The sequence below is a fragment of the Phyllobates terribilis genome, unplaced genomic scaffold (genome assembly GCF_046119375.1).
Source record: "Phyllobates terribilis strain yellow unplaced genomic scaffold, ASM4611937v1 Scaffold_3__8_contigs__length_932513732, whole genome shotgun sequence".
NCBI lineage: Eukaryota > Metazoa > Chordata > Amphibia > Anura > Dendrobatidae > Phyllobates > Phyllobates terribilis.
The window spans coordinates 420,226,094-420,253,213 of record NW_027362763.1 but is presented as its reverse complement, the minus strand read 5'-3'; the positions used below and the strand labels follow the sequence as shown (position 1 = coordinate 420,253,213).

Sequence of the window (27,120 nt, the reverse complement as noted above, 5' to 3'; positions counted from 1 at the left end):
CTGGTCGGATCGGGTGAATACTTAGTCACACCCCTCCAGGCATTCACTCTCCGGCACGGTCCAGTGGAATCACTACCAATCACACGCACACGCCGCTTAGCCCGGGCGTGTGCATAACAGCATGCTCAGGCCATGGTTCCCGTTGAGCCCCACGGCCTTCGCTCTTTGAGAAGTTTTTCCAGCGAATACATGCATTAAAATAAATAAATAAATTTTTTTCCCCCCTTTAGCTGAGTTCCAGGCGAATTACGCACCGTCCAGATGGATCTATCAGCTCTCGTTCCTGCGGATCCGCCACGTTACTATGGGGATCCAAGACAGTGTCGTGCATTTGTGGAGCAATGCATGCTACACTTTAAGGCCTACCCTCTCTATTTTCCTTCCGATTGGGCTAAAGTGGCCTTTATGATGTCTTACCTGGCGGGTGATGCCTTGGAATGGATCAACCCCCTATATGAAACACAGGATCCGATCCTCCTGGACCTAATGGCCTTCCTGGTGGCCTTTCTAATGGTCTTCGATGATCCTAACCCGGAGGCTCCTGCTGAAGCTTCACCTCCCAATATCCCGGAGCAGCCCCGATGGGTAATGTGTGTGGGTAGCGCAATAGTCCTCCAGCCCAATGAGACTACTGCCCACCCAGAATCCTCACAGGGTGACTACGCTTTCCGGAATACTTCTCTCAACCTCAAGAGGCAGTCCAGACGTGCTAGACTTAGAGGCAAGCCGTCACGCCAGGGTCTGTCCTCCCTGAGACCTCCTGACCCCAACCTTGAAGTCCCTACTGAAGCTTCATCTCCCTGTATCCCGGAGAAACCCCAATGGGTAATGTGCGTGGGTAGTGCACCAGTTCTCCTGCCCGAAGAGACTTCTGCCCATCCAGACTCCACACAGGAGAACTTCCTGCACCCGGCATCAGATGCTTCTCTCTCTTTAACCGGTGTGCATGTCCAAGGATGCTCCAAAGCTGTGGTTACCTCTGAGTCTGTGCACCTCTACTACCTGGCGGAGGATCCCCTGTTGCCTCCTGAATCCTCCGGGATACCACTCGATGACAAATGGAGAGAGACTTCTCTACACCCGGTACTCAATACCTTGTCCGCTTCGTCCTGTGAGCCTGACAATGGGTACCCCAAAGTGGTAGTTACCTCCGAGTCTCTACACCTCTCCGACCAGGCGGAGGATCTCCAATTGTCTCCTGAACCCTTCGGGGTGCTACCTGGTAGCGAAAGGACAGAGACTCTCCTATACTCTGTACCTGATACCTCGCTCGCTTCGTCCAGTGGGCCCAACCTAGTGTACTCCGAAGCAGAGGTTACTCCTGAGTCTCTACACCCCTCCGACCAGGCGGAGGACCTCCAGTTGTGTTCAGAACCCTTCGGGGTGCCACCTGGTGGTGAATGGACAGAGACTTTCCTATACTCTGTACCTGATACCTCGCTCGCTTCGTCCAGTGAGTCCAACCTAGTGTACTCCGAAGCAGAGGTTACTCCTGAGTCTCTACACCCCTCCGACCAGGCGGAGGACCTCCAGTTGTGTTCAGAATCCTTCGGGGTGCCACCTGGTGGTGAATGGACAGAGACTTTCCTATATCCTGGATCTGATACCTCGCCTGCTTCCTCCAGTGAGTCCGACCTAGTGTACTCTGAAGCAGTTGTTTTCTCTGAGCCTCTGCACTCTTCTGACCCGGCGGAGGACCTCCAGTTGTTTCCTGAATCCTCCGGGATACCACCAGATAACAAAGAGACAGTGACTTTTCCTCATTATGTACCTGATAACCCGTCTATTTTTTCCTGTGAGCTTGACAAGATGTACCTCGAAGCAGAGATTACCCTCAAGTCTCTGTCCCCCTCCAACCCAGTGAACGACTGGTCCTCGAATTCCCTGCGGAAGATTCTGGCAGGCCTGAAGAAGAGGGGGCGTAAGGGGGGAGGTACTGTAACATACCTGGCGGCGTCCTTGCATAGTGGTCCATCTCCCACTGTGCAGGAGCGCGCACTTGATCTCCTGTCCAGAATGTCTCTCTGGCTTCCCTCCATGCTGTCTGTTTGTGTCTGTCTCTGCTGCCTAAGGGCGGCGCCCGATCACTTCCTGCTTTTTGTACCTGCTGTGGGTCACACCCCTTGTGCGTCCTCAGCCTATTGCTGTCTGACACTTGGTATATAGCTCAGCAGCTCCCTTCTATCCCTGCCTGAGCATAGTGTTTCCTTCAGTGTGTGCTTGCACTCTGAAGGAAACACTATGCTCAGGCAGGGATAGAAGGGAGCTCTTGTCTCTTGTCCCGTCTCTTGTCTCCTGCTTTTTGTATCAGTTCCCGTGTCTGAACTGAGTCCTGTATGTCTCCTGCTTTGCGGTATCAGCTCCCGTGTCTGAACTGAGTCCTTTCTGTGTTCTCTTGTCTGTCCTGTCTGAACACGCTCCTAGCCTGTTCCTCCTGCCTTCTAGGGGCCGATTACCTAGACCCGTTCCTGTATCTTGTCTGACCTGTCTGTACTCGCTCCTAGCCTGTTCCTCTCGCCTTCTAGTGGCCGATTTCCTAGACCCGCTCCTGTGTCTGGTCTGTCCTGTCTGAACACGCTCCTTGCCTGTTCGTCCCGCCTCTCTGAGGGCCGTATTCCCAGACCCGCTCCTGTATCCCTCAGCAGTGTCGGTCTCCTCCGTACACTCAGTTCCAGTCTGAACTCTCTCCTGTCCTTTACCTGTTTTGCCTCTATGTCCGTTCCCTTCCTTTTTCTGCAGAGTCTGAACTCGTACCTAACTCCTGCTTGTTGTCTCTGCAAGTACTGTGTGAGTATCTGGCTCTGTCTTTCCCTTCCTGTCTGTTCCGTGTGAACAGAGCCCTGTCCTCCCTGCTCAGCCTTGTCTGCACTCTAGCTGTGCTTGCCTGTAACCCTCTGCCTGTATTGTTCCTGAGTCCCGGTGTGTACTGGGTCCTATCCCGCCTGTGTTCCTACCTGCTAGTGCCTCCCTGTCTGCACTCTAGCTGTGCTTGCCTTTACCCCCCTGCCTGCATACCCGCCTGCCTGCATACCAGTCGTGCCTGCCTATACCCACCAGTCTGTGTGCCAGCCTACCAGCCTGTTCCTGTATTCCCCTGTGTGGGTCAACAGCCGTGTCCGGGGTCTGTCCTGGAGTAGCACCTGGTCCCTCTGCTCGGTTCCTCCTTGGTGCACTGGCGTCGTATGCCGTCGTGCGACCCTGGTCGGATCGGGTGAATACTTAGTCACGCCCCTCCAGGCATTCACTCTCCGGCACGGTCCAGTGGAATCACTACCAATCACACGCACACGCCGCTTAGCCCGGGCGTGTGCATAACAAAAGCTCTATAAAATGTGCGAAAGTTCAACCGGATACACATCCGCTTTTCGCATATATGAGGGGAAAGATAGCCAACTAAACCCACCAGGATGCCCTACTTATCTGGGCACATCTGGAAAAATTGTTTGGGAGCTGATAAGTCCATTTTTTCAAAAAGGCTACAATCTATATGTGGACAATTATTACACCAGCATACCCCTATTTAAAAGTCTGGTTGAACACAACATCGGGGCTTGTGGGACCATCCGTAAAAACCGTCAGGGGTTTCCACAACCATTGGTCAACCAAAAGTTTCAAAAGGGGCAGTCAGGGGCTGTACGCAACGGAGAGCTGCTTGCCCTGAAATATAGGGATAAGAGGGATATTTTTGTCCTCAGCTCGATCCACACAGATGCCACAAGGGCCACTGTAGAACTAGGATCCACCACTCCGAAGCAAAAACCTGTGTCAGTCATTGACTACAACAAACACATGGGGGGTGTGGACCTTGCAGACCAGGTTCTACAGCCATACCAGGTATCAAGAAAGTCCTATACCTGGTATAAAAAGTTGGTTATTTATTTGTTTCAGGTGGCCACATACAATTCTTTTGTGTTGTACAAAAAAGCAGGAAATTCAGATCCTTTTCTTGATTATCAAGAAAAGGTAATTGAAAATCTTGTCTTTCAAAGTGTTAGCCCCGCTCATCCATTAGAATCTGAGGATGTGAAAAGACTCACTGAGCGACATTTTATTGCACTTATTCCAGCAACGGAAACAAGAAGGAACCCCCAGAAAAGATGTCGTGTATGTACTAAGAGAGGAATGAGGCGTGATACCCGCTACTATTGCCCACAATGCCCATCATTGCCAGCCTTATGCGTCACTGACTGCTTTAAAATCTTCCACACAGAACCACGTTTTTAAACTGTAAAAATGTATCCCAATTTGTCATTCAAACATTTGGTTCATTTAGTGAATGACACATTCGAGTAGAGCTCACTTAATTTCCAGGGGGGGTTCTCCAGAATCTAAACCTTCCATTGCGTGCTTGTTTCTGGAAATCATCCATTGAGTTAAAATGGTCACTAAACCCATAGATGAATTCCCAGAGGGGTTTCATTTCCAAAATGGGGTCACTTCAGGGGGGATTCTTTAGCTCTGGTACTCTGAAAAGTGCCAGAACAGCATAATCCCCCCTGAAGTGACCCCATTATAGAAATGACACCTCTGTGGGAATTCATCTATGGGTTTAGTGACCATTTACCTATCTACTTATTTTCCCACCACTAGATTAATTTATACAGAGGAGTAGATTGTAAAATTCGGTCACTTGTTGTGGGTTTCCTCTGTTTAGGCACCTCAGGGGCTCTCCAAATGCAACATGGCGTCCGCTATCCATTCCAGTCAAATTTCCATTCCAAAAGTCAAATGGCGCTCCTTACCTTCCAAGCCATGCCGTGCGCCCAAACAGTGGCTTTGCACCACATATGGGGTATCAGCGTGCTCAGGAGAAATTGCACAACACATTTTGGGGTCCATTTTTTCTGGCTGCCCTTGTGAAAATTAAAAATTTGAGGCTAAAGTAGCAGTTTTGTGTTAAAAATGTGTTTTTTTATTTTCACACTTCAACATTATAAAATTCTGTGAAGCCCCTGGGGGTTCAAGGTGCTCACCACACATCTAGATAAGTTCCTTGAGGGGTCTAGTTTCCAAAATGGGGTCACTTGTTGGGGGTTTCCTCTGTTTAGACACCTCTGGGGCTCTCCAAATGCAACATGGCGTCCGCTATCCATTCCAGTCAAATTTCCATTCCAAAAGTCAAATGGCGCTCCTTACCTTCCAAGCCATGCCGTGCACCCAAACAGTGGCTTTGCACCACATATGGGGTATCAGCGTGCTCAGGAGAAATTACACAACACATTTTGGGGTCCATTTTTTCTGGTTGCCCTTGTGAAAATTAAAAATTTGAGGTTAAAGTAGCAGTTTTGTGAAAAAAGTTAAATGTTCATTGTTTTCTTCCACATTCCAAAAATTCCTGTGAAGCACCTGAAGGGTTAATAAACTTCTTGAATGTGGTTTTGAGCACCTTGAGGGGTGCAGTTTTTAGAATGGTATCACTTTTGGGTATTTTCTGTCATAAAGGCTCCTCAAAGTCACTTCAAATAAGATGTGGTCCCTAAAAAAAATGTTTTTGTAAATTTTGTTGTAAAAATGAGAAATCGCTGGTCAACTTTTAACCCTTATAGCTTCCTAACAAAAAAAAAATTTGGTTCCAAAATTGTGCTGATGTGAAGTAGACATGTGGGCAATGTTATTTATTAACTATTTTGTGTGATATATCTCTCTGATTAAAGGGCATGAAAATTCAAAGTTTGAAAATTGCAAAATTTTCAAAATTTTCGCCAAATTTCCGATTTTTTCACAATCAAACGCAAGTGATATCAAAGAAATTTTACCACTATCATGAAGTACAATATGTCACAAAAAAAACAATCTCAGAATCAGGGGGATCCGTTGAAGCGTTCCAGAGTAATTACCTCATAAAGTGACAGTGGTCAGAATTGAAAAAATTGGCCCGGTCACGAAGGCAAAAACAGGCTCTGGCGCGAAGTGGTTAAAATTAGTCTTCATGCATGTCTGTGCCTATTGCAACTGTTTCTACTTGTGAGCACTCTTTAGGAGTAGCCGAATAGTAGGTTTATACACAACTGCAACTATTTGACGTTTTTAGCAGCAGAGAGATCCTTTTTCTTTCCCATATTGCTAGAAACCTGTGGCCTGCTCAATAATGTGGAACGTCCTTCTTAAGTAGTTTTCCTTTAATTGGGCTCACCTGCCAAACTGATTACCACAGGTGTTTGAGATTGATTTCAGTGATCCAAAGAGCCCTAAGACACAATATCATCCATGACTTTATTTGAAAAACAAAATATTAAATCTTTGTGACACTTAAATCCAATTTGGATTATAAAATGGAATGTGGCATATACAGCTGCAATCAAAATTATAAAATTCCTAAACTTTCTGCTGCTTGCAATAAGTCAATCAATCAAGAACAATTTAAAGACCCCAATGTGGCTAATAAAACAGGAGGTTTCTCCAAATTCGACACAAAGTGCCACTTTTAGTTACTACCGCAGTCTCAGAATTATTCAGCCCCTTCATTACAAGTGCCTATAGTACTTAGTAGAGCATCTTTAGCTGATATGATCTGCTACAAGCATGATGCATAGCTGGACACTTGCTTCTGGCAGCATTTCCAGGGGAACTATAGCACCTTCTAATCTTTCCTCTAGCACTAGAAACCTGCAGTGTATGGAGGGCCAGATGGATTCAAACTATAATGCAATCCTAGGAGAAAATTACATGCCTGAAACTGAAGCTAGGAAGTCATTGACTTTCTAACAGAACAACAATCAGAAGCATACTTTGTTTGAAGTACACTAAGGCTTGATTTCAGAAGACGTCCTGGAGTATTCTGGAATGACTATCACTTGAATCTCATAGGAAATGTTTGAAAGGATTTGAAGAATGTTGATAAAGAACACAAACAAGCTGCGGATTGCTGCGCTGGGTCCAATCCGCAGTGAACACTGATCGTGTGCACATACCCTTACTCTACCAATCTAACTAGTCTTCATGCTGGGTTGACAAATGGTAGTGTGCTGCATGGTTAAATATTGCAAGGTAAAACCACTCACATTTTACTGTAAGTTCTATTTTGTTAAGCATTTGCAACGGTGCCCGAGGCGGTAGCCATGGGCGAGTACTACAGTTTCTACGCCCCGGCATACTACAGTAATAAAGGGGTCTAGCGTGTTTCTGTGTGATGCTGTTATTACCGTGGACACCTTCACACTCAGGCCTACCACTGTACAGACCCCTTAATTCCCAAGATGAGGAAGCCAGACAAGTTGGTAAAAACAAAGCTCTTTTTACTTGAAAAACAAGCTTTGGCACAGTGGGGAGCAGGCTGTACACTTAAAGAACTGTTCTGCATCATACAGAGGTACATTCATAACGGATTCTGGCGATGGCACTTTACTGGTTAACGTTTCAAATGAAGCGCATGGCAATAGGGGTAACTCAACTCGTAAGGAAGCTCTTGCTAGCTACTACCCTATTAAACGTACCACTGTTCTGTCCGAATCACCTTCTCTTCACGGCTGTTCCCCAGAATCCAGTACACTACTGCTGTATTACAGCTGTTTCAGTCACAGAGTAGCCCCACTTGCCTGCTTAATAGAACTGCCATCACTGTATGTTTCTCTTTTGCTGGTCTTGCTCACTTGTACTTGTCTGCTCTCTGAATGTCTCCAAAACACACTAACTGGAAAAACTGTCTCTTTCTCTGCACTCTAGCCTCTCCCATTGGGGGCTAATCCCAACTATTAACTGTCTCTAACCCCGCATTCTGTTGCTGGGCAGACTTAACCTTTCACACAGTTCTATGCAAACATTATAACACCTATCCGTATCATGCATTATATTCGTCAGTAACATATTACATTTCACATGGCAATGCACAAAATTATGCAGGCAAACATTAACTCTATATTAATATATTTCCAGCAAACCCATTTAAACATTACAAATCAGAATCCACATTACAATATTAGATCAATACAATTGGTGTCTTCAGGGGAACACGTTAGAGCCCGTCCAGCTCCTTACACATGCAGACATGCATTATTTCAGTTAATAATTCTTTTAACACGTTTCAGTTGTAGCAACATGCGAATTGTCTCTTCAAATGGAAGAGGACTTGAACTCTAGTGCCACCTATTGGAAGTAGCAATGCTAACAGTCAATATCAACCCTTTCACAAGCCTTGCCATATGACTTAGGATAAAAGTCAAACCAGAATGTCAATTTGCAGACACGGTGTTTCGTTGTGTTTCTCCTCGTCTGTGCAAAGTATGAGATCTGATTTGGCTATGTGAGAGGCTTAAGACTGGGATGTAAGGGGTAACTTTCTCCACAAGGAGAAACGTTACCCCTTAGATGCCAGTTGTAGAAACCATGCAGTCAAGAACCGTATTGTAAAACTGTGGCAATTTGCAATGAATCATGCAACAACTTGTGTAAATCCACTCTTTGGTAGAGATAAAGGACAACAGGTGTACAATGCTAGCACCACGCAATTTTATTGTAATTGGGATTTAACCCCTTAAAGCAAACGTATAGTGTTATTATGGTAAATGTTTAGTAGACAATTTTCAGAATTTTTGTACATGTTCCCAATGGCTTTTCTGGCCAAGGATCAAGTTATAGCATAAAAAAAAGAAAAATAGAACAAAAGATACTTAAACTATTGTAGATTTAATAAGCTCTAGTTCAGATGCAATTCCACTAACTGGATAATGTTAATTATCAAAATAAATTTCCCATGCAACAGAGCCAATGACCTATCAATCAACAAGGGGAAGGTGGCGCTACGCAGATAATACAATACAAAAGAACTGGAAGTGCATCGTCACACCCAGTGAACCTCTAAAGTCATGTGTACAGAACTTCAAAAAACATTCCCACCATGGCTGGCTGTATACATAGATTTCATACCTACCTCTTTGAGACTTTTTGATAAAAGAGTTATTTCCTTCCAATAATTGTCCAATTTTCTTCCAGACCTTGTGGTCTTCCTTCTGCAGAATCACTTCTATTTTTCCAGTACTATTTGATGAACAAACTAGATATGTAGGAAAATGTATTAATATACAGCATTGAAGATAATAAACCTGCAATGAATTGTTATATAATCACTCATTCACAAATATCATTTTTATAATATGGAATGGCTATTTTAGCAAAATAATGCACTTAGTAAAAAAGATGTGAAAAAAAAGTCTAAAATTCTGCTAATCAATATGTTTATTCATAAATAATTTCATTTTTTTTTAAATATTTTCAAAAAATGTTATACTGTATGATCACAATACCAAAGTATTCGCCAACCGATCGAAAAAAAATTACCTTATTTCTAAGTACAATGCGAGGGGGGTGTTGGAGGGGATGCTCCTGATTCAATAAGAAGCACCCACCTCTTAATAAATAAGTCAAGGTGATTCGTAGCGTGGTCCTCTAGGTGTGCCTCGCCACAAATCTTACGCCTCTGATCATGAATTTGACAAGAGGGTATCGCCACACCCCAGTTCCACCCAGTTTGTCAGTGCTAGGGTGAAAATGGCGTGAAAATGGTAGAAGTCACATTTTTTTGCCAAAAAATTTAGCATTTTCAAAGGTTTTTCTGTTAGAAATCTGGTGAAAAAGCTTTTATGAATCACCCCCATTATCTCATGCAGGCATATGACTGGAGGGTTAAACAGGAGGTTAGCTGGAGGATTCTAATGGAAGTGCTGATAAGTATTTTAACCCTTTCCTGACTAGGCCAAGTTTTTAAAATCTGACAGGTGTTATGTTATGTGGCAATAACACTGCATGGGTACATACACATGACTTTTCAAGCAAAAGACCCTTCAGGAAACGGACATTTTTTTTCCTGGAGCATCTTCTGAGTTGTTTTTTTGGTTATCTCCTGAGCATTTTGTTTTGATATAGGTTTTTAAGATGTTATTTTTACTGTTTTCATCACTCCATTGAAAAATGAAGAAAACGCTAGTGTTTTTAAGCAAAAACAATGGCAAAATGGTCCAAAAGACATCTGGACATCTTCCGAGCATTTTTTGAGCTTTCACACTGACTTGTATTGTAAAGAACATAGTGTCTTCTGAGCTGAAAACGATAGAAGAATGAACATGTTATTTTAAAATGATTGCCGTTTTTAGAAACCTGAAGTGGCTAAACAATGTTCAAAAGCCTGAACATATGAACATCAAGTTGGTTTTGCATAGAAATGCATACTGCATATTCATTCTTTGAGCATTCTCTGATCTCTACTCCGTTCTCGGAATCCGCCTGAAAAAGATGTCTTGTGTACATGCCTTAATACTTCTACCCAAGTGATTCTGAGACTGTTGTTTCGAGACACATTGTAGTTTATGTTAGTGGTAAATTTAGGGAGACATGATTTGCATTTATCTGAAAATATGATGAAAATGTCTCAATTTTCAAACTTTGAATTTGTATGCACTTCAGATAGTCATGCAGCAGAAAAGTTAATAAATAACTAATTTATTAACCATTGGTAGCTGAATGTGTTACAGCAGAAGTTGTGCTGAGCTTTATATTTCAACTAATACTATAGTTATACTCCACCATATCAGTCACTTAAGGAAAGACCGCCCTGCTAGAAACCAGGAAAAACTGCACTGCTCTTAACTGGTTAAAAAAGATCTTGAATACCTCTTTTATGGTAGTCTGATGAATGTTCTGCCACGCTAAATACACATGGGCACGCAAATCATCGCTGCTTGCAGCTCTGTAAGCAATGGCTGACCAATGATGTTCCAGTAAGCTTGATGGGAGATACTGCAGGCCACAGTAGAATGATTAGGTCATGCAGGCTGCTCGCAGTAGCATGAGCACCATACAGCCTGGCATTGTCATGTTGAAAATAGGCTCCTGGTATACTTCATGTTTACTCATGAAGTTCTCTCCATGGTGTTGTCTCCAGATCAATCTAGGGCTATCACTGCATGCAAGGAAAAATCGGGACTCAACACTGAGGAGGCTAGACCTCCATTCCAGCCTCCATTGCCGTATTGTTCAGTCCCATGATTGCCTTTGAAAATACTGGGGTGAGGTCAATAGCATGGGGGGGGGGGGTGAGGTCAATAGCATGGGGGGTTGAAGTCTCAGCACAATGTTGTGCAAACACCTTTTGACAGTTTGTGTAGACGCCGTTTGACGCTTTAGGCTTGGTATGTGACGTCAAATATCACTTGTAGTAGAGAATGGATCAGTATAAGCCATTCTTCAAATTGCATAAGAGCTCGAGGGCAAGGCCATGAAGGGAAAGTCACGCCAGTTCTACTCCTGGAAATATGGCTTGGGTAGTATAATGTAAGATAACTGGACTCCTCTAGTCTTCATCCCAGGTACACTAACAGCGCAGCAATAGTTTTATTTGATCATGGAACCAGTGGTACAGGAATTTCTCCAAAGTGTCTAGAAGCCATTTTTCAACAAAACGCCAAGCCACATGTTACTCACACTACTGTGAGCAGTCTCCCATCACGCACATCTAAGACTTTAATGATCGGCAACTACAAAGGGAGCTGCCACCAATGGATTTTGATGATTTGTGCGCCCAAGTGCATTCAACGTGGCAGATCATTCTGCAGACAACCATTAATAACCTCATTGGCAGCATGTCAAAGCATGCAAGTATGTTTATTGATGTACACGGTGCTCATTCTCAATTCTGAATAAACTGAGATGTTTTGAAAATGTTTTCCTCTGTAATTGCAAACAAAGGTTTCTGTAGCAAATATTAAGTTCTGTTTTTCTATTGTATCAAATACTTATTTCATGCAATAAAATGCAAATTAATTATGTAAAAATCATTCAATGTGATTTTCTGGATTTTTTTTAGATTCACTTTCACAGTTGAAGTGTGTTTACGTTAAAAATTACAGAGCTCTCAATTCTTTGTAGATGGGAAAACGAGCAAAATAGGCAGTGTATCAAATACTTATTTTCCCCTCTGTACATATACCATATTAACAGGCACGCAAGCAGCAGAACCTCAGCTGTCAAGGCATAACATCGACGCACCATGATCATGTCCCAGGACTGCTGATGGGCGGTTAGAACAGCGAACTGTGTCACAGACACAGATTGACAGTGGCATTTAACAAATTAACAGCTGCTGGTGGAGTTTGACTTCATGCATGGCTGTTCAGCCATCATCTGCTGACAAAGCAGAAGGCTCAGTGTTTGAACTTGCTGGGCTCTGTGCAGTGCCGCCGTAAATTTACGGTGACCAGTCATGCAGGGATAGGGTCCGGGATTCTGGAGCTAAACACAGATCCACCGATCTTATGATGATTGAACTGTCAGTTAGTGCCGGGGTAGTAGTTACAGCCACCGCTCTCTATACATTGAGCAGTGACTGAAACCGTGCCAGCACCATCCCAATAACTGGAAGCCAAGTTCTGCCAGGGAGGATAAAGTCAATTTCCTTCTGGCAGCAGGGCTCTAACTGCGGGCGTCGGACAGGTCCAGAACGCTATTAACCTGCTGATTAACTCTATATCTGTCGGTGAATAGTGTTTTTTGACAGGTGCCATATAATGCAAATCATATGAACCTAAATTTACCACTAACAAAGTACAGTGTGTCATGAAAAAAACAATCTTGGAATGACAGAGATATGGAAGCATTCAAAAGTTATTACCACATAAAGTGACACAGGTCAGATTTGAAAAATTTGGCTTTGTCATGGTCAAGAAGGTGAAAACTGGCTTAGGTGTGAAGGGGGTGAACAATTTTGTGCAAGTGTGGGCAAATGTATGTACTGACAATTTATATATGTGTAAGAAGGAAGACTTGCCTAGGGACAGGTGCGCAGCTCCGGCGCCAGAACTGCCAGGGTCCTGCCCAGTGTTGCCAGGGGACGGGATTAAGAGTGCACGGGGGACTTCCTGGACAGTGCTGGGGGACAGAGGAGAGGGACGGAAGAGAGGAAGTCAGGTGTCTGGGCTCGTGCGAAAGAGACAGTTGGTTGTGGAGAAACAGTCTGACCTTCCGACAACGAGAGAGAGACGTGCTGCCCTGTCCTCGGTGAAATAGAGACGTGCTGACCTGTCTGCGGTGACGGACGAATGGGTGACACAGCTTGCCGCAAAACAAGGGGCGAGCAGTCTGTACCGGGCCTACAGAAAATGATCATTCAGTTACCTGCATCACCACAGTTTTCCAGACATCTGAGTGACCTACGGGTGAGGACGCACCCGGAATTAGTGATCCTAACGCAGTTTGATGTACGCCGGATGAGCTTGCTATGGCTCTTAAAGGAGTCGTAACCGCTGTCATGTGGTCAAAAGGACTGGGGGCCCAGTGGGAGAGACCCGAGACCGCCCACTGCCGCCAGAAGACGGACACCCTCCGGAGTGAGTGTCTGAAGACAGACGCAGTTATCGCTAAAGGACAGATAAGTGCAAGCCTCCAGTAATCTACCTTCTCTTATTCAGCCTGAACTTTTGGGACTGCGCGGTATTGTTCATCCTTTCCGTGTTATAGTTAAACCACAATCGTTTATTGTCCGATTTTACTGTTTTATTGTTGTGTTACTTAAATTTACACTCCCTGCGTGGAGAAACCAAATCTTGAATTAAACCTCTGCCATACTCTCTGCGTGCTGTGTGCGGCATCCGAGCCTTTTAACATATGTGCGCATGTGTACAGTATATAGTAAGCATGCATACATTGATATTTTAAAAACCTTTCAAATGCTACCATAGTGGTGTAAGTTAAAAGAATATTCCCATCTCCAAGATCCTATCCTAATATTTAGTAGGTGCAATAATAATAATAATATTAACAAATACCTCCAATTAGAGATGTAGTATAGTTCTTATGACTCGCTATGTCGCTTACCCCATGTGCAGGTCATTACTGTAGCTTACAGTAGTGTTCAAAATAATAGCAGTCCAATATGACTAACCAGATTAATCACTGTTTTTGTTATAAATTATATTACCACATGCCAAACAATTTACCAGTTGGTGCAGTAGATTCTAAGAAAACTAACAGACTCAGCATTCATGATCTGAATGTTTTTGAGTCTGTGCATTTGAATAATTAATTGAACAGGGGGTGTGTGTTCAAAATAATAGCAGTGTGGAGTTCAATTAGTGAGATCAATCATTCTGTGAAGAAACCGGTGTGAATCAGGTGACCCTTATTTAAGTGTGACAACATCACATGTTGTACATGCATTTCTCCTTAAACGCCTGAGAATTGTGAGTCGTTTGAGACATTGTTCAGAAGAACAGCATACTTTGATTAAAAAGTTGATTGGAGATGGTACACTTATAAAGAAGTGCTGTTGAGCTAAAATGATCTCCAATGCTTTAAAATGGAAAGCAAAACCAGAGAGAGACATGAAAGAAAACGGAAGACTACCATTCGAATGAATTGTAGAATAGCCAGAATGGCAAAGGCTCAGACAATGATCAGCTCCAGGGTGATCAAAGATAGTCTCAAGATACCTGTGAGTACTGTGACAGTTAGAAGACGTCTGTGTGAAGCTAATCTCTTAGCAAGAAGTCCCCGCAAAGTCCCACTGTTAAAAAAAAAAAAAAAAAAGACGTACTGAAGCGGATACAATTTGCCAAAGAACACATCAACTGGCCTAAAGAAAAAAAGAGAAACATTTTGTGACAGATGAAAGTAAAATTGTTCTTTTTGGGTCCAAGGGCTGCAGACAGTTCATCAGATGACCCCCAAAGTCTGCATTCAAGCCACAGTACACTCTAAAGACAATGAAGCGAGCATCATAATATGGGAATGTTTCTCTTACTATGGTGACAAACCTAATTACCGCATACCAAGGATCATGGACCAGTTTGCATATATCAACCCCTTTATCCTCGAGGGTGGTTTGCACGTTAATGACCAGGCCAATTTTTACAATTCTGACCACTGTCACTTTATGAGGTAATAACTCTGGAACGCTTCAACGGATCCCCCTGATTCTGAGACTGTTTTTTCATGACATATTGTACTTCAAGATAGTGGTAAAATTTCTTCAATGTCTTGTTGCGTTTGTGAAAAAATTGGAAATTTGGCGAAAATTTAGAAAATTTGAATTTTTATGCCCTTAAATCAGAGAGCTATGTCACACAAAATTGTTAATAAATAACTTTTCCCACATGTCTACTTTACATCAGAATTATTTTGGAACCAACATTTTTTTTTGTTAGGAAGTTATAAGGGTTAAACGTTGACCAGCAATTTCTCATTTTTCCAACAAAATTTACAAAACCATTTTTTTGGGACCACATCATATTTGAAGTGACTTTTAGGGGCCTTTATGACAGAAAATACCCAAAAGTGACACCATTCTAAAAACTGCACCCCTCAAGGTGCTCAAAACCACATTCAAGAAGTTTATTAACCTTTCAGGTGCTTCACAGGAATTTTTGGAATGTGGAAGAAAAAAATGAACATTTAATTTTTTTCACAAAAATGTTATTTAGACCCCAATTTTTTTTATTTTCGTAAGGGTATCAGGAAAAAATGGACCCCAAAATTTGTTGAGCAATTCCTCCTCAGCACGACGATACCCCATATGTGGGGGGAAACCACTGTTTGGGTGCACGGCAGGGTTCGGAAGGGAAGGAGCGCCATTTGACTTTTTGAATGTAAAATCTGCTTGAATAATTAGCGGATGCCATGTTGCGTTTGAGGAGCCCCTGATGTGCCTAAACAGTGGAAACCCCCCACAAGTGACACCATTTTGGAAACTAGACCCCTCAGGGAACTTATCTAGGTGTGTGGTGAGCATCTTGAACACCCAGGTGTGTCACAGAAGTTTATAACATTGAGACATAAAAATAGAATTTTCACCTTTTTCCAACAAAAATGTTTTTCAGCCTCCCATTTTGAATTTTCATAAGGGTATCAGGAGAAATTGCACCATGCAATTTGTTGTGCAATTTCTCCGGAGTAAGCAGATACCCCATATGTGGGGGAAAACCATTGTTTGGGCGCACAGCAGGGTTTGGATAGGAAGGAGCGCCATTTGACTTTTTGAATGTATAATTTGCTTGAATAATTAGTGGACGCCATGCTGTGTTTGGAGAGCCCCTGATGTGCCTAAACAGTGAAAACCCCCCACAAGTGACACCATTTTGGAAACTACATGCCTCAAGGATTTTATCAAGGGGTATAGTGAACATTTTGAACCTAGAGGTACGACACAGAATTTGATAACATTAGGTCATCATATTGAATAAGTTGTCATTAGTCTTGAGCGCAAGTGCTCGCTACTTGAGTTTGCATCGCATACTCGGGTATGCACCAAGTATCGCGGGTGCTCGAATGACATGCTTGAGTCACCGCCCGCATGTTTCACGGTTGTTAGACACCCAAAAGAAAACATGCGGGGATCTCTCATGCATGGCAGGCAATCCCCGCAAGGTTTTTTTGGCTGTGTAACAGCTGCAAAACATATGGGGCGGAGACTCGAGCATGTCACTCGAGCACACACGATACTCCGTGCATAACCGAGCACTTGATGCAAACTCAAATAGCGAGCATTTGTGCTCAACACTAGTCGCCATATCGTCTTCATTTTTTATGTTCTTTACTTTTGAAAAAATCCCAACCCCAACACAACCCTAATCCCAACCCTAATACAATCCTAACCCTAGCCCAACCCTAGCGCAGCCCTAACCCTAGCACAACCCTAACCCTAGCACAACCCTAACCCAAACGTTTATTTTTTACGTCTCGTGCAGTATAAGTGATTAGACGACTTTATTCTTCGGGTCGGTGCGATTAAAGCGATGCCAGATTGATATCAGGTTTTTATGATTAACAGCTGTCACACACTAAAAAAGACATTTTTTTTTGCAAAGAATAGTTTTTGCATCATCATATTTTGAGAGGTATAATTTTACCATATTTCGTCCGACAGAGTCCTGTGACTGCTTGTTTTTTGCGGGACAAACTGACGTTTTTATTGGTAACATTTTCGGGAATTGTTTTTTTGTTTTTATGCTGTTCTGCGTGTGGTAAAATTGATAAGGCAGCTTTATTCTTCGGGTCAGTACGTTTATAGCGGTAGTACATTTATATTGCTTATTTTTATGTTTTGTTGCTTTTACAGAATAAAAAGTATTTTATAGAAAAAATATTTTTTTGCATCGCTTTATTCTGTGAGCTATAACTTTTTTATTTTTTGGCTGATGGAGCTGTATGGCGGCTTGTTTTTTGCGGGACAAGATGACGTTTTCAGCGGTACCATTTTTATTTACATTCGTCTTTTTGATCGCGTTTTATTCCATTTTTTTGTTTGGCGGTATGATGATAATGCATCGTTTTTTGCTTTGTTTTTTTTTTTGTACCATGTTCACTAAAGGGGTTAACTAGTGGGACAGTTTTATAGGTCAGGTAGTTTCGGACGCGGGATGCCAAATATGTGTACTTTTATGGTTTTTTTTTCATAATATTTATTTCTAGGTACAGTATATTTTTATTTTTTTGGATTATTATTTTTTTCTAATATTTAAAAAAAATATATATATATATTTTTTCACTCTGACACTTTTCTTACTTTTACACATTGTCCCACTATGTGACTTTCACTTTTTGCAGTCTGATCGGCTGTATAGCATAGGAATGCAGCAACAACCCTTTGCTATACAGCCTGTCAGCGCTGCACAAGTAAAAAAGCAAAATCTTGGTTCCAGTCCAGCAAAATTGAGATTATGGAGTGGCCAGCCCAATCCCCGGACCTTAATCTGATAGAACACTTGTGGGGTGACACCAAAAATGCTGTTTCTAAGGCAGTGGTTCTTAACCGGGGTTCTATCGAACCCTAGGGGTTCGGTGAGTCGGTCTCAGGGGTTCGGCAGAGCCTCCGCCACGGAGGTCAAGACACACCTGACTCATTAAGTAAATTTGTGATGACACGCCCCGCTTGGCCATCACTTGCTGCAGATGATCACGTTACATTAATTGGCCAATCAGTGCAGCGGAGAATTTAGTGTGCTCAGTAATCCATACTAACTATGTCGAGCAAAAAAAGAAAGTGGACGGACGAATATGTACAACATGGATTCACATGTATCACGGAACGTGATGGGAGTCAGCGTCCTATCTGCATGATTTGCAATGCCAAGTTGAGCAACTCTAGTCTCGCACCGGCAAAACTGAAGGAACACATCTTGAAGCTGCATGGAGATGGGGAAAACAAGAACACAACGCTTGCTGAATTCAAGGTGAAAAGAGCCAGATTCGATGAAAGGGCCACTCTGCCTGCTCTTGGATTTGTACCCGTGAACAAACCGATCCTCACCGCATCGTACGAAGTTGCTTACCTGATCGCAAAGCAGGGCAAGACGCACACCATCGGTGAAACACTCATAAAACCAGCAGCATTAAAGATAGCGAATCTGATACTCGGAACAGTGGCCGAAGGTAAATTATCCCAAATTCCTCTTTCAAATGACACCATCAGTGACAGAATAGAGTGCATGAGTAAAGACATCTTGGCTCAAGTAGTCACAGATCTAATTTCAAGTCCGGCAACATTCAGCCTTCAACTCGACGAGACCACAGACATTGCTAATCTAAGCCAGCTTGCTGTTTTCGTGCGCTATGTGAAAGACAACATGATAAAAGAAGAGTTTTTATTTTGTAAGCCTCTTACAACAACAACTTAGGCAGCCGATGTGAAGAAGCTTGTGGATGACTTCCTCAGAGACAACAATCTTTCATGGGATATGGTTTCTGCAGTTTGTACGGACGGAACTCCAGTCATGCTGGGAAGAAAGTCTGGTTTTCGTGCGCTAGTAAAAGCCGATGCACCACACATCATTGTTACGCATTGTATTCTGCACAGGCATGCGTTGGCAACAAAAACCTTGCCTCCAAAAATGGCAGAAGTATTAAAAACTGTAGTGGAATGTGTGAACTATGTGCGAAATAGTGCTCTAAGGCACCGCATCTTCAGTGAGCTGTGTAAAGAAATAGGCTCTGAATTCGAGGTACTCCTGTACCATTCTAATGTTCGGTGGTTATCCCGGGGACAGGTGCTGAATCAGCCCTGTTTTTGCAAGAGCACCAACATTGTCATGCAGATTGCTTCAAAAATCCTAAGTTCATTCTCATTTTAGCGTACATGGCTGATATATTTGCAGCTCTAAATCATCTCAATCAGCAGATGCAGGGTGGTGGAGTCAACATCATGGAAGCAGAAGAAAACCTGAAGGCTTTTCAAAAAAAACTACCGTTATGGAAATGACGAACAGAGAAAAATAACTTCGCAAACTTTCCCCTTCTGGACGACTGTGTAAGTAAGATCGAAGATGTGTCTGGAATCGGAGACATTTCTGTATCCATGGAACTGAAGCAAACAATTGCCATGCACTTAGATGAGCTTGCAAAGTCTCTCGACGGATATTTCCCTACAAGAGAGTCATATCCAGCAAGGGTGAGACAGCCGTTCACGTTTGCTGTTGAGACAGCAAATGTCAATTATGAATACCTCGACGAAATCATTGAAATTCAGCAGAGCCAGGTTCAACAGCAACTCTTCAGAACAACAACACTCTCAACGTTTTGGTGCTGACAGTTGAAAAAGTACCCAATTATTGCTAAGAAAGCCCTGGAATTTTTTACCATTTGTTACAACATATCTCTGCGAACAATCCTTTTCGAGGATGCTGGACATAAAAACAAAGAAAAGGAACAGACTTTGCTGTGAAAATGACATGAGAGTAGCACTTGCCAAGGTGAAGCCACGCATATCTGAACTGGTCTCTCAAACACAACAGCAGAAGTCACACTGATTTGCAGGTATATAATTTGTTGTGAATTCATGCACTGTGTTGGTTTTGTTCTTTGATCAAGGTGATGTTCATGCACGGTTGATTTTGTGTACCAGTAAAAAAACATATACCTATGTCTTGAATTTGGAAAAAAATCATATTTGATTTATCACTAAAGAAGGGTTCGGTGAATGTGCATTTGAAACTGGTGGGTTCGGTACCTCAAACAAGGTTAAGAACTAGTGTTCTAAGGCAAAGCAAACAAATGCCAAAAATTGTAGCATGTAGTCACAGCATCCTGGGCTGGAATAACAGTTGACAGGTGCCCGAAGTTGGTTGACTCTATGCAACATAGATGTCAAGCAGTTCTAAAAAACTGTTGGTATACAACTAAATATTAGGTTAGTGATTCACAGGAATAATAAATCCTCAAAAAAATGAGTACATATAGTGAGTTTGTAAAGACAAATGCAGAGACTGCTATTTTTTAGAACAGTCCAATGTTAATTTTTTGTTATTTTCTGTAAAGTAGTTAAAAATTATATACATTTCTCTTCATGATTTGAATTAGAAAACAGTGTGCAATGTTCCCAATGCATGGAAATAAAAACTACCGTAGTATAAAGATTTTGTGCTTAACGCATGTTTTTGAACACACTTCTATTATTTTGAACACTACTGTACGTACCATGATTACAACCACTGACAACTAACTGTAACTATATGAGTTGACGTTACTATTGATAACTAAGCTACTGCATTGCCTTCCACGTGGGGTAAATTACATCACTTATCAGAAGAACTATACTACTTTTCTAATTGGAGGTATTTGCTAATATTATTATTATACCTACAGTATTACATATTGGGATATGATCTTGGAGATGGGAATACCCCTTTAAATAATGTATACATAAATTACATCATGCTACATCATTTACAGAAAAAGGTTCAAATACAAACGGTTTGAAGCTTGGTGAGATCTACTGCAGAGATGAGAGCGTCTTATAAATAAATAATTTGGAGTATTAGTAGAATGGAATGGTGGTTGATAGAGGGCACTGCTGCTACATTCATTCTTAACGGGACTGTCGGCGATAACCGAGTGCTGAGCTCGGCTGGTCTTCGGCACTCCCATAAGAATACATGGAGCGGCAGTGCACATGATTGACCATTCATACCGTTTCTCAGGATCAGTAGGGGTCACCAAGCGATTGGGAAGCTATTTCCTGTGCCAAGGATAGGGGATAATGTCCAAACTTAAGAATCTCACTTTAAGCATATTGGAAATTGTTAGAAATGAAGGTTCAGCCAATCACTAGCCACAGCAGTAATTCATCTCCGCAACTGGTTGGCTGAGCAGGCATATCCAGTGTGCCTAGGATAGGACCGCAAAGAAAGTACCTGATAAGCACTGGAATGGGATCTGTGAAAGATCGAGGAGAATGAATATTTATTTATTTTTTCTTTTTAACCCTTTCACGAGCATAGACATATCCACACGTTCAGGTTGTGAAGTACTTGCAGACCTTGGATGTATGGATAAAAATATTTTTTTCAAAAATCACAAAATAAAAATAAAAAAAATAAAATATAATGTACCCATAAATAAATATTTTATTGAAAAAAAAAAATAAGCAAAAAAAGTACACATATTTGGTATCCGGAACGACCCGACCTACAACCCTGTCCCACTAGTTAACCCCTTCAGTGAGCACCGTAAAAAAAAAAAACGAGGCAAAAACTATACTTTTTCATCATACCGCCGAACAAAAAGTAGAATAAAATGCAATCAAAGACGAATGTAAATAAAAATAAAAATGGTATCGCTGAAAATGTCATCTTGTCCCACAAAAAACAGGGCCCCACACAGCTCCATCGGGTGAAAAATAAAAAAGTTATAGCTTTCAAATAAAGCGATGCAAAAATAATTATTTTTTTCTATAAAACAGTTTTTACTATGTAAAAGCACCAAAACATAAAAACAATGATATAAATGTGGTATAGTTTTAATCGTACTGACCCGAAGAATAAAGCTGCCTTATCAATTTTACCAGACATGGAATGGTATAAAAAACAAATCCCAAAAAACAAAGTCCTTAATTGCAGGTCTTTGTTCAGTCTGCCTCCCAAAAATCAAAATCAAAAGCGATCAAATAATGTCATGTGCCCTAAAATGATACCAATAAAAATGTAAACTTGTCCAGCAAAAAAATAGCTCCCACATGACTCTGACAGCAGAAATATGGAAAAATTATAGCTCTCAAAATCTGGCGATGCAAAATATTGTTTTTGCAAAAAAAGCATCTTTTAGTGTGCAACAGCAATCAAACGTAAAAAACCTATATAAATCTAGTATCGCTGTAATCGCACCGACCTGAAGAATAAAGTCGTTGAATCACTTCTACGGCACGAGAAATGGCGTAAAAAATAAATAAAACCAATTCTTCACCTGCTGTTGATTTGTTCATTCTGCCTTCCAAAGATCACAGTAAAACTCGGTTCACACTTACAGTAAAGACCAAAAGTTTGGACACACCTTCTCATCTAAAGATTTTTCTGTATTTTCATGACTTTGAAAATTGTACATTCACACTGAAGGCATCAAAACTATGAATTAACACATGTGGACAGAGGCCAGACAGAGTCCAGAGTAACTCTGCTGCCTTATTATAGTGAATGGATCCATCGGGGTTTCATCTAAATCATGTTATTTGTAGCTTTAGATGGAAACCCCAATATAAGAGCTCAGCGTAGAGAGCCGCAAAAATGCAATCCCAAACGTTATGTAAAATGTTCCCAATAAAAGCTTCAACTCAATCCACAAAAAAGCAAGTCCCCACTCAGGTTTGTCATCTGTTAGGGGCTCTCCCAGTGGTTCAGGGCACCCTCAAACCATAAAAGTAAAATCTGCACTAAATAATGGAGATCCTTGCCTTCTTAGTTTTGCACTGTGCCTCAAAAGTAGTTCCCGAATACATGTAGGGTATTGGCATACTTAGGAGAAATTGCACAACAAACAGAGGTCCATTTTTTCCTATTAGCCCTTATAAAAATGAAAACTTTGGAGCTAAAACAACATTTTAGCGGCATAAATGTAATTTTTTTTTCTTCACCGCCCAATGGTATAAATTTCTGTGAGGTACATGTGGTCTCAATAGGCTGACTGCACTCCTGGATGAATTTATTGAGAGGTGTAGTTTATAAAATGATGTCACTTATGGGGGGGGGGGATTTCTGCTGTTCTGGCATCTCATGAGCTCTACCAATGTGACATGGCACCCTCAAGCCACTACAGCAAAATCTGAACTCTAATATGGTGCTTCTTCTCTTCTAAGCTTTGCACTGTGCCTCAAAAGTAGTTTTTGACCACATATGGGGTATTAATGTATACAGGGGAAATTGCACAACAAATGTATAGTGCAATTTCTCCTGTTACTCTTGTGAAAATAAAAAAATTGGGGCTAAAAGAACAGGTTTTGTGGGAAAAATTTGATTTTTTATTTTCACAGTTCAAAATTATAAACTTCTGTGAAGCATCTGGGTGTTTAAGGTACTCACCACACATCCAGATACATTTTTTAAGGGGTTTAGTTTCCAAAATTGGGTCACTTGTGGGGTGTTTCCACTGTTTACGTACATCAGGGGCTCTCCAAAAGCAACATGGTGTCCGTTACTTATTCCAGTCAAATGGCACGCCTTCCTTCCAAGCCCTGCTGTGCGCCCAAACAATAGTTTTCCTTCACATATTGGGTATTGACATACATAGGAGAAATCGCTCAACAAATTGTATGGTGTATTTTTTTCCCGTTACCCTTACAAAAATGCAAAATTTGGGGTTAAAAGAACATTTTTTGTGGAAAAAATTTGATTTTTTATTTTCACGGCTCAACATTATAAATTTCTGAAAAGACCCTGGGGGTTCAAGGAGCCCACCACACATCTAGATATATTCCCTGAGGGGTCTAGTTTCTAAAATGGGGTCACTTGTGTTTTTTTTTCCACTGATTAGACACATCAGGGGCTTACCAAATGCAACATGGCATCCGTTCTCGATGCCAGCTAATTTGGCATTAAAAATGTCAAGCAGTGTGCCTTCCCTTCCGAGCCCTGCCATGCTCCCAAACAGTAGTTTTCCCTCACATATGGGGTATTGGCATTCTCAGAAGACATTGCACAACAAATTTTGGGGTACATTTTCTCCTGTTACCTTTGTGAAAAAAAAATTGGGGTCTAAAATAAAATGTTTGTGAAAAAAATTAAAAATGTTAATATTTTCCTTTCCTTTCACAATCCATTAACTGTGAAGCACATGAAGGGTTAATAAACTTCTTGAATGTGATTTTAAGCATTTTGTGCACATTTTAGAATGGTGTAACTTTTGGGTATTTTCTGTTCATATAGGCTCCTCAAAGTCACTTCAAATGTGATATGGTCGCTATAAAAATTTTTAGTAAATTTTTTTGGAAAAATTAAATAGCGCTGGTCAATTTTTGACCCTTACATCTTTCTAACAAAAAAAAATTTTGTTTCAAAAATTGCGCTGATATAAAGTAGACATGTGGGAAATTTTATTTATTTTTATTTATTACTTTTTGTATTTGAAATTTGAAAGAAAACAATGAACATTTAACTTTTTTTTCACAAAAATGTAACTTTAGACCCCAATTTATTTATTTTTACAAGGGCAACAGGAAAAAATGGACACCAAAATTTGTTGTCCAATTTCTCCTGAGCAAGCCAATACCCCAAATATAGGGGGAAAACCACTGACTTTTTGGTTGTAAAATTTGCTTGAATAATGAGCCGACGCCACATCACATTTGGAGAGCCCCTATTGTGCCTAAACAGTGGAAACCCCCCATAAGTGACCCAAGTTTGGAAACTAGACCCCTTGAAAGGTCTAGTTTTTAAAATGGGGACACTTGTGGGAGATTTTGATTGTTTAGGCACATCCTGGGCTCTCCAAATGCGACATGTCACTCGCACACCATTCCATCAAAGTCTGATTTCCAAAACGTCGCTCCTTCCATTCTGAGCCCTGCCGTGCACCCAAACATTACTTTCCCCCCACATATTGGGTATGTGCGTACTCAAGAGAAATTGCACAATAAATTTTGGGTTCCATTTTCTCATATTTCCCTTATGTTCACGGCTCTACGTTATAAACTTCTGTGAAGCACCTGGGGGTTCAAGGTGCTCACCACACATCCAGGTACATTCCTTAAGTAATTTATCTAGACATGTGATGAGCACCTTGAACCCCCAGGTGCTTCACAGAATTTTACAACACTGATCTGTGAAAATGATAAAATACATATTTTTCCCACAAAAATGCTGTTTCAGCCCCACATTTTTTTAATTTTCACAAGGATAGCAGGATAAAATAGACCCAAAACTTATTGTGCAATTTCTCCTGAGTGCACTGATACCCCATATGTGGTCGAAAACTACTTTTGAGGCACAGTGCAAAGCTCAGAAGGAAGAAGTGCCATATTATAGTGCAGATTTTACTGATATGTTTGCAGGTGCTATGACCCACTAGATGAGCCCCTGAGGTGCCAGAGCAGCAGAACCCACCATAAGTGACCCCATTTTACAAACTACACCTCGCATTTCATTCATCTAGGGGTGCAGTGATCATATGGACACCACGGCTGTGTCACAGAATTTTATACCATTGGGCTGTGAAGAAAAAATAATTACATTTTCACATGGGGAAGTGGGTAAAAATGGCACCAAAATTTGTCCCAGAATTTTTGCTGAAAGTAGCAATACCCCATATGTGGCTGTACAGTACTGCTTAGCCATATGGTGAGACTTGGGAGGGATGGAGTGCTATTTACCTCCTGGAGCACAAATTTTCCTAGAATAGTTTGCGGACTTCATATACAGAGCCCCTAAGTGCTAGAAGATCAGACCCCATTTTGGAAATTATACCCCTCTGGGAATTTATTTAAAGGTGTTGTGACAATTTTGACTCCATCAGTGTTTTCTAAAAATCAGTGGATGTTGAGGAGTGAAAATTGAAAAACTGCCGTTGTAGTGATCAGTACATTGTAATGGCCAGCTCATGCTTCTGGAGACACTGCTTAAAAAGACGGATACCACCGGATCACAGGTCAGACGAAGTCCACAGTGCCTCATTATAGGGATACTTCCGCTGGAAGTTCCATCTAAATCATGTATTTTAGAGATTTACACAGAAACCCCAGTGTAAGTGCTCAGCGTAAAGCGCAGGATAAATGTACGCCGAGCCTTACTGTGATCTTTGGGAATGAAATGAAATCAACAGCAGGTGAAGGATTAATTTTATTTTTTATGCTGCTCCTCGTGTGGTATAAGGGATTAGACAACTTTATTCTTCGGGTCGGTGCGATTACAGAGATCAGATTTATATTGGGTTTTTATGTTTGGTTGCTGTCAAACTCTAAAAGACGCTTTTTTTTTGCAATAACTAGTTTTTGCATCGTCTTATTTGAGAGCTATAATTTCTCCATATTTTATTTTTTGCGAGACGAGTTGGCGTATTTACTGGTGCAATTTTCAGGCACATGACATTTTTTGATCTCACGGCGCATGATCTAACTAACTTGCTACAGCCAGGTGACCCCAATGTCATCATGATGACATTGGGTCACGATGGCAAAGATTGGGCTCCTGCGATGACAAAGTGGGAGCGCCGATCAGAGGACAGAGGGAGCCCCCTCCCTCTGGCTACCTTTAAAATACTGCGATCTATATCGATTTAGCGTGTTAAACTGCTGGAAGCGGTGCGGGCACTGCTCCTGGCATTGAATGCCAGGTGTCAGCTGTCAGGATCGCTGAACACCCGGCAGTGATTGCGTGCATGCAGCTTCTGTGTGCGCAAAATTGCCTGGACGTATCCATACGTCCAAGGTCGGTAAGTACTTACAAGCCTGGATGTATGGATACGTCCAAGGTTGTGAATTGGGGGGAGTTAAGCACTATCTTTATTAAGGTGAAATTCTATTGATTTTATGGCTAAAATAAGTGGAATGCATGAATACAGATCAACTACATCAAGTTAGGAATCTGTAATGTTCATCTCATATCATTTTAGTCCTTATGTGAAGGAATTCTTTGTACTAGGAGGTATAAATAGTTGTCTACCCAGGAACTCAATTTGTCATTTAGAGAACCGATCCCCAAGATAATTGGGTGTAGAGGTGGTGGAAAACACTCTTGGTGCGTTTTTGGAAATCCGTGGAAAATTGGCATTATAGGATATTCTGTCATTAAAAATTATTTTACTTTTTTATGCAAAACATCCATATTTTCACCTTCCATTAGGAATTTTTGTTTTGTAATATTTGTTTACATTATTCTGTTAGGTTATATATTATTCATTTGTGTGTTTTATTATCTAAATTATTGTATACTTGCGAGGAAGAAA

General features: G+C 41.5%; 1 protein-coding gene across 3 annotated transcripts in view; it reads right to left on the bottom strand.

Annotated features, from left to right (window-relative positions):
• CYB5R4 (cytochrome b5 reductase 4) overlaps positions 1–27,120 on the bottom strand; it is a 544,645-nt gene that overhangs the window by 221,154 nt on the left and 296,371 nt on the right. For 2 of the 3 annotated variants that reach the window (XM_073675649.1, XM_073675651.1), the window contains exons 10-11: positions 14,415–14,488; positions 8,867–8,989 (exon numbers count right to left, since the gene is read on the bottom strand). In XM_073675649.1, the coding sequence (XP_073531750.1) occupies positions 8,867–8,989; positions 14,415–14,488 (197 nt within the window). The remainder of the gene's footprint in view (positions 1–8,866; positions 8,990–14,414; positions 14,489–27,120) is intronic. The other variant, XM_073675652.1, reaches the window with a different exon arrangement.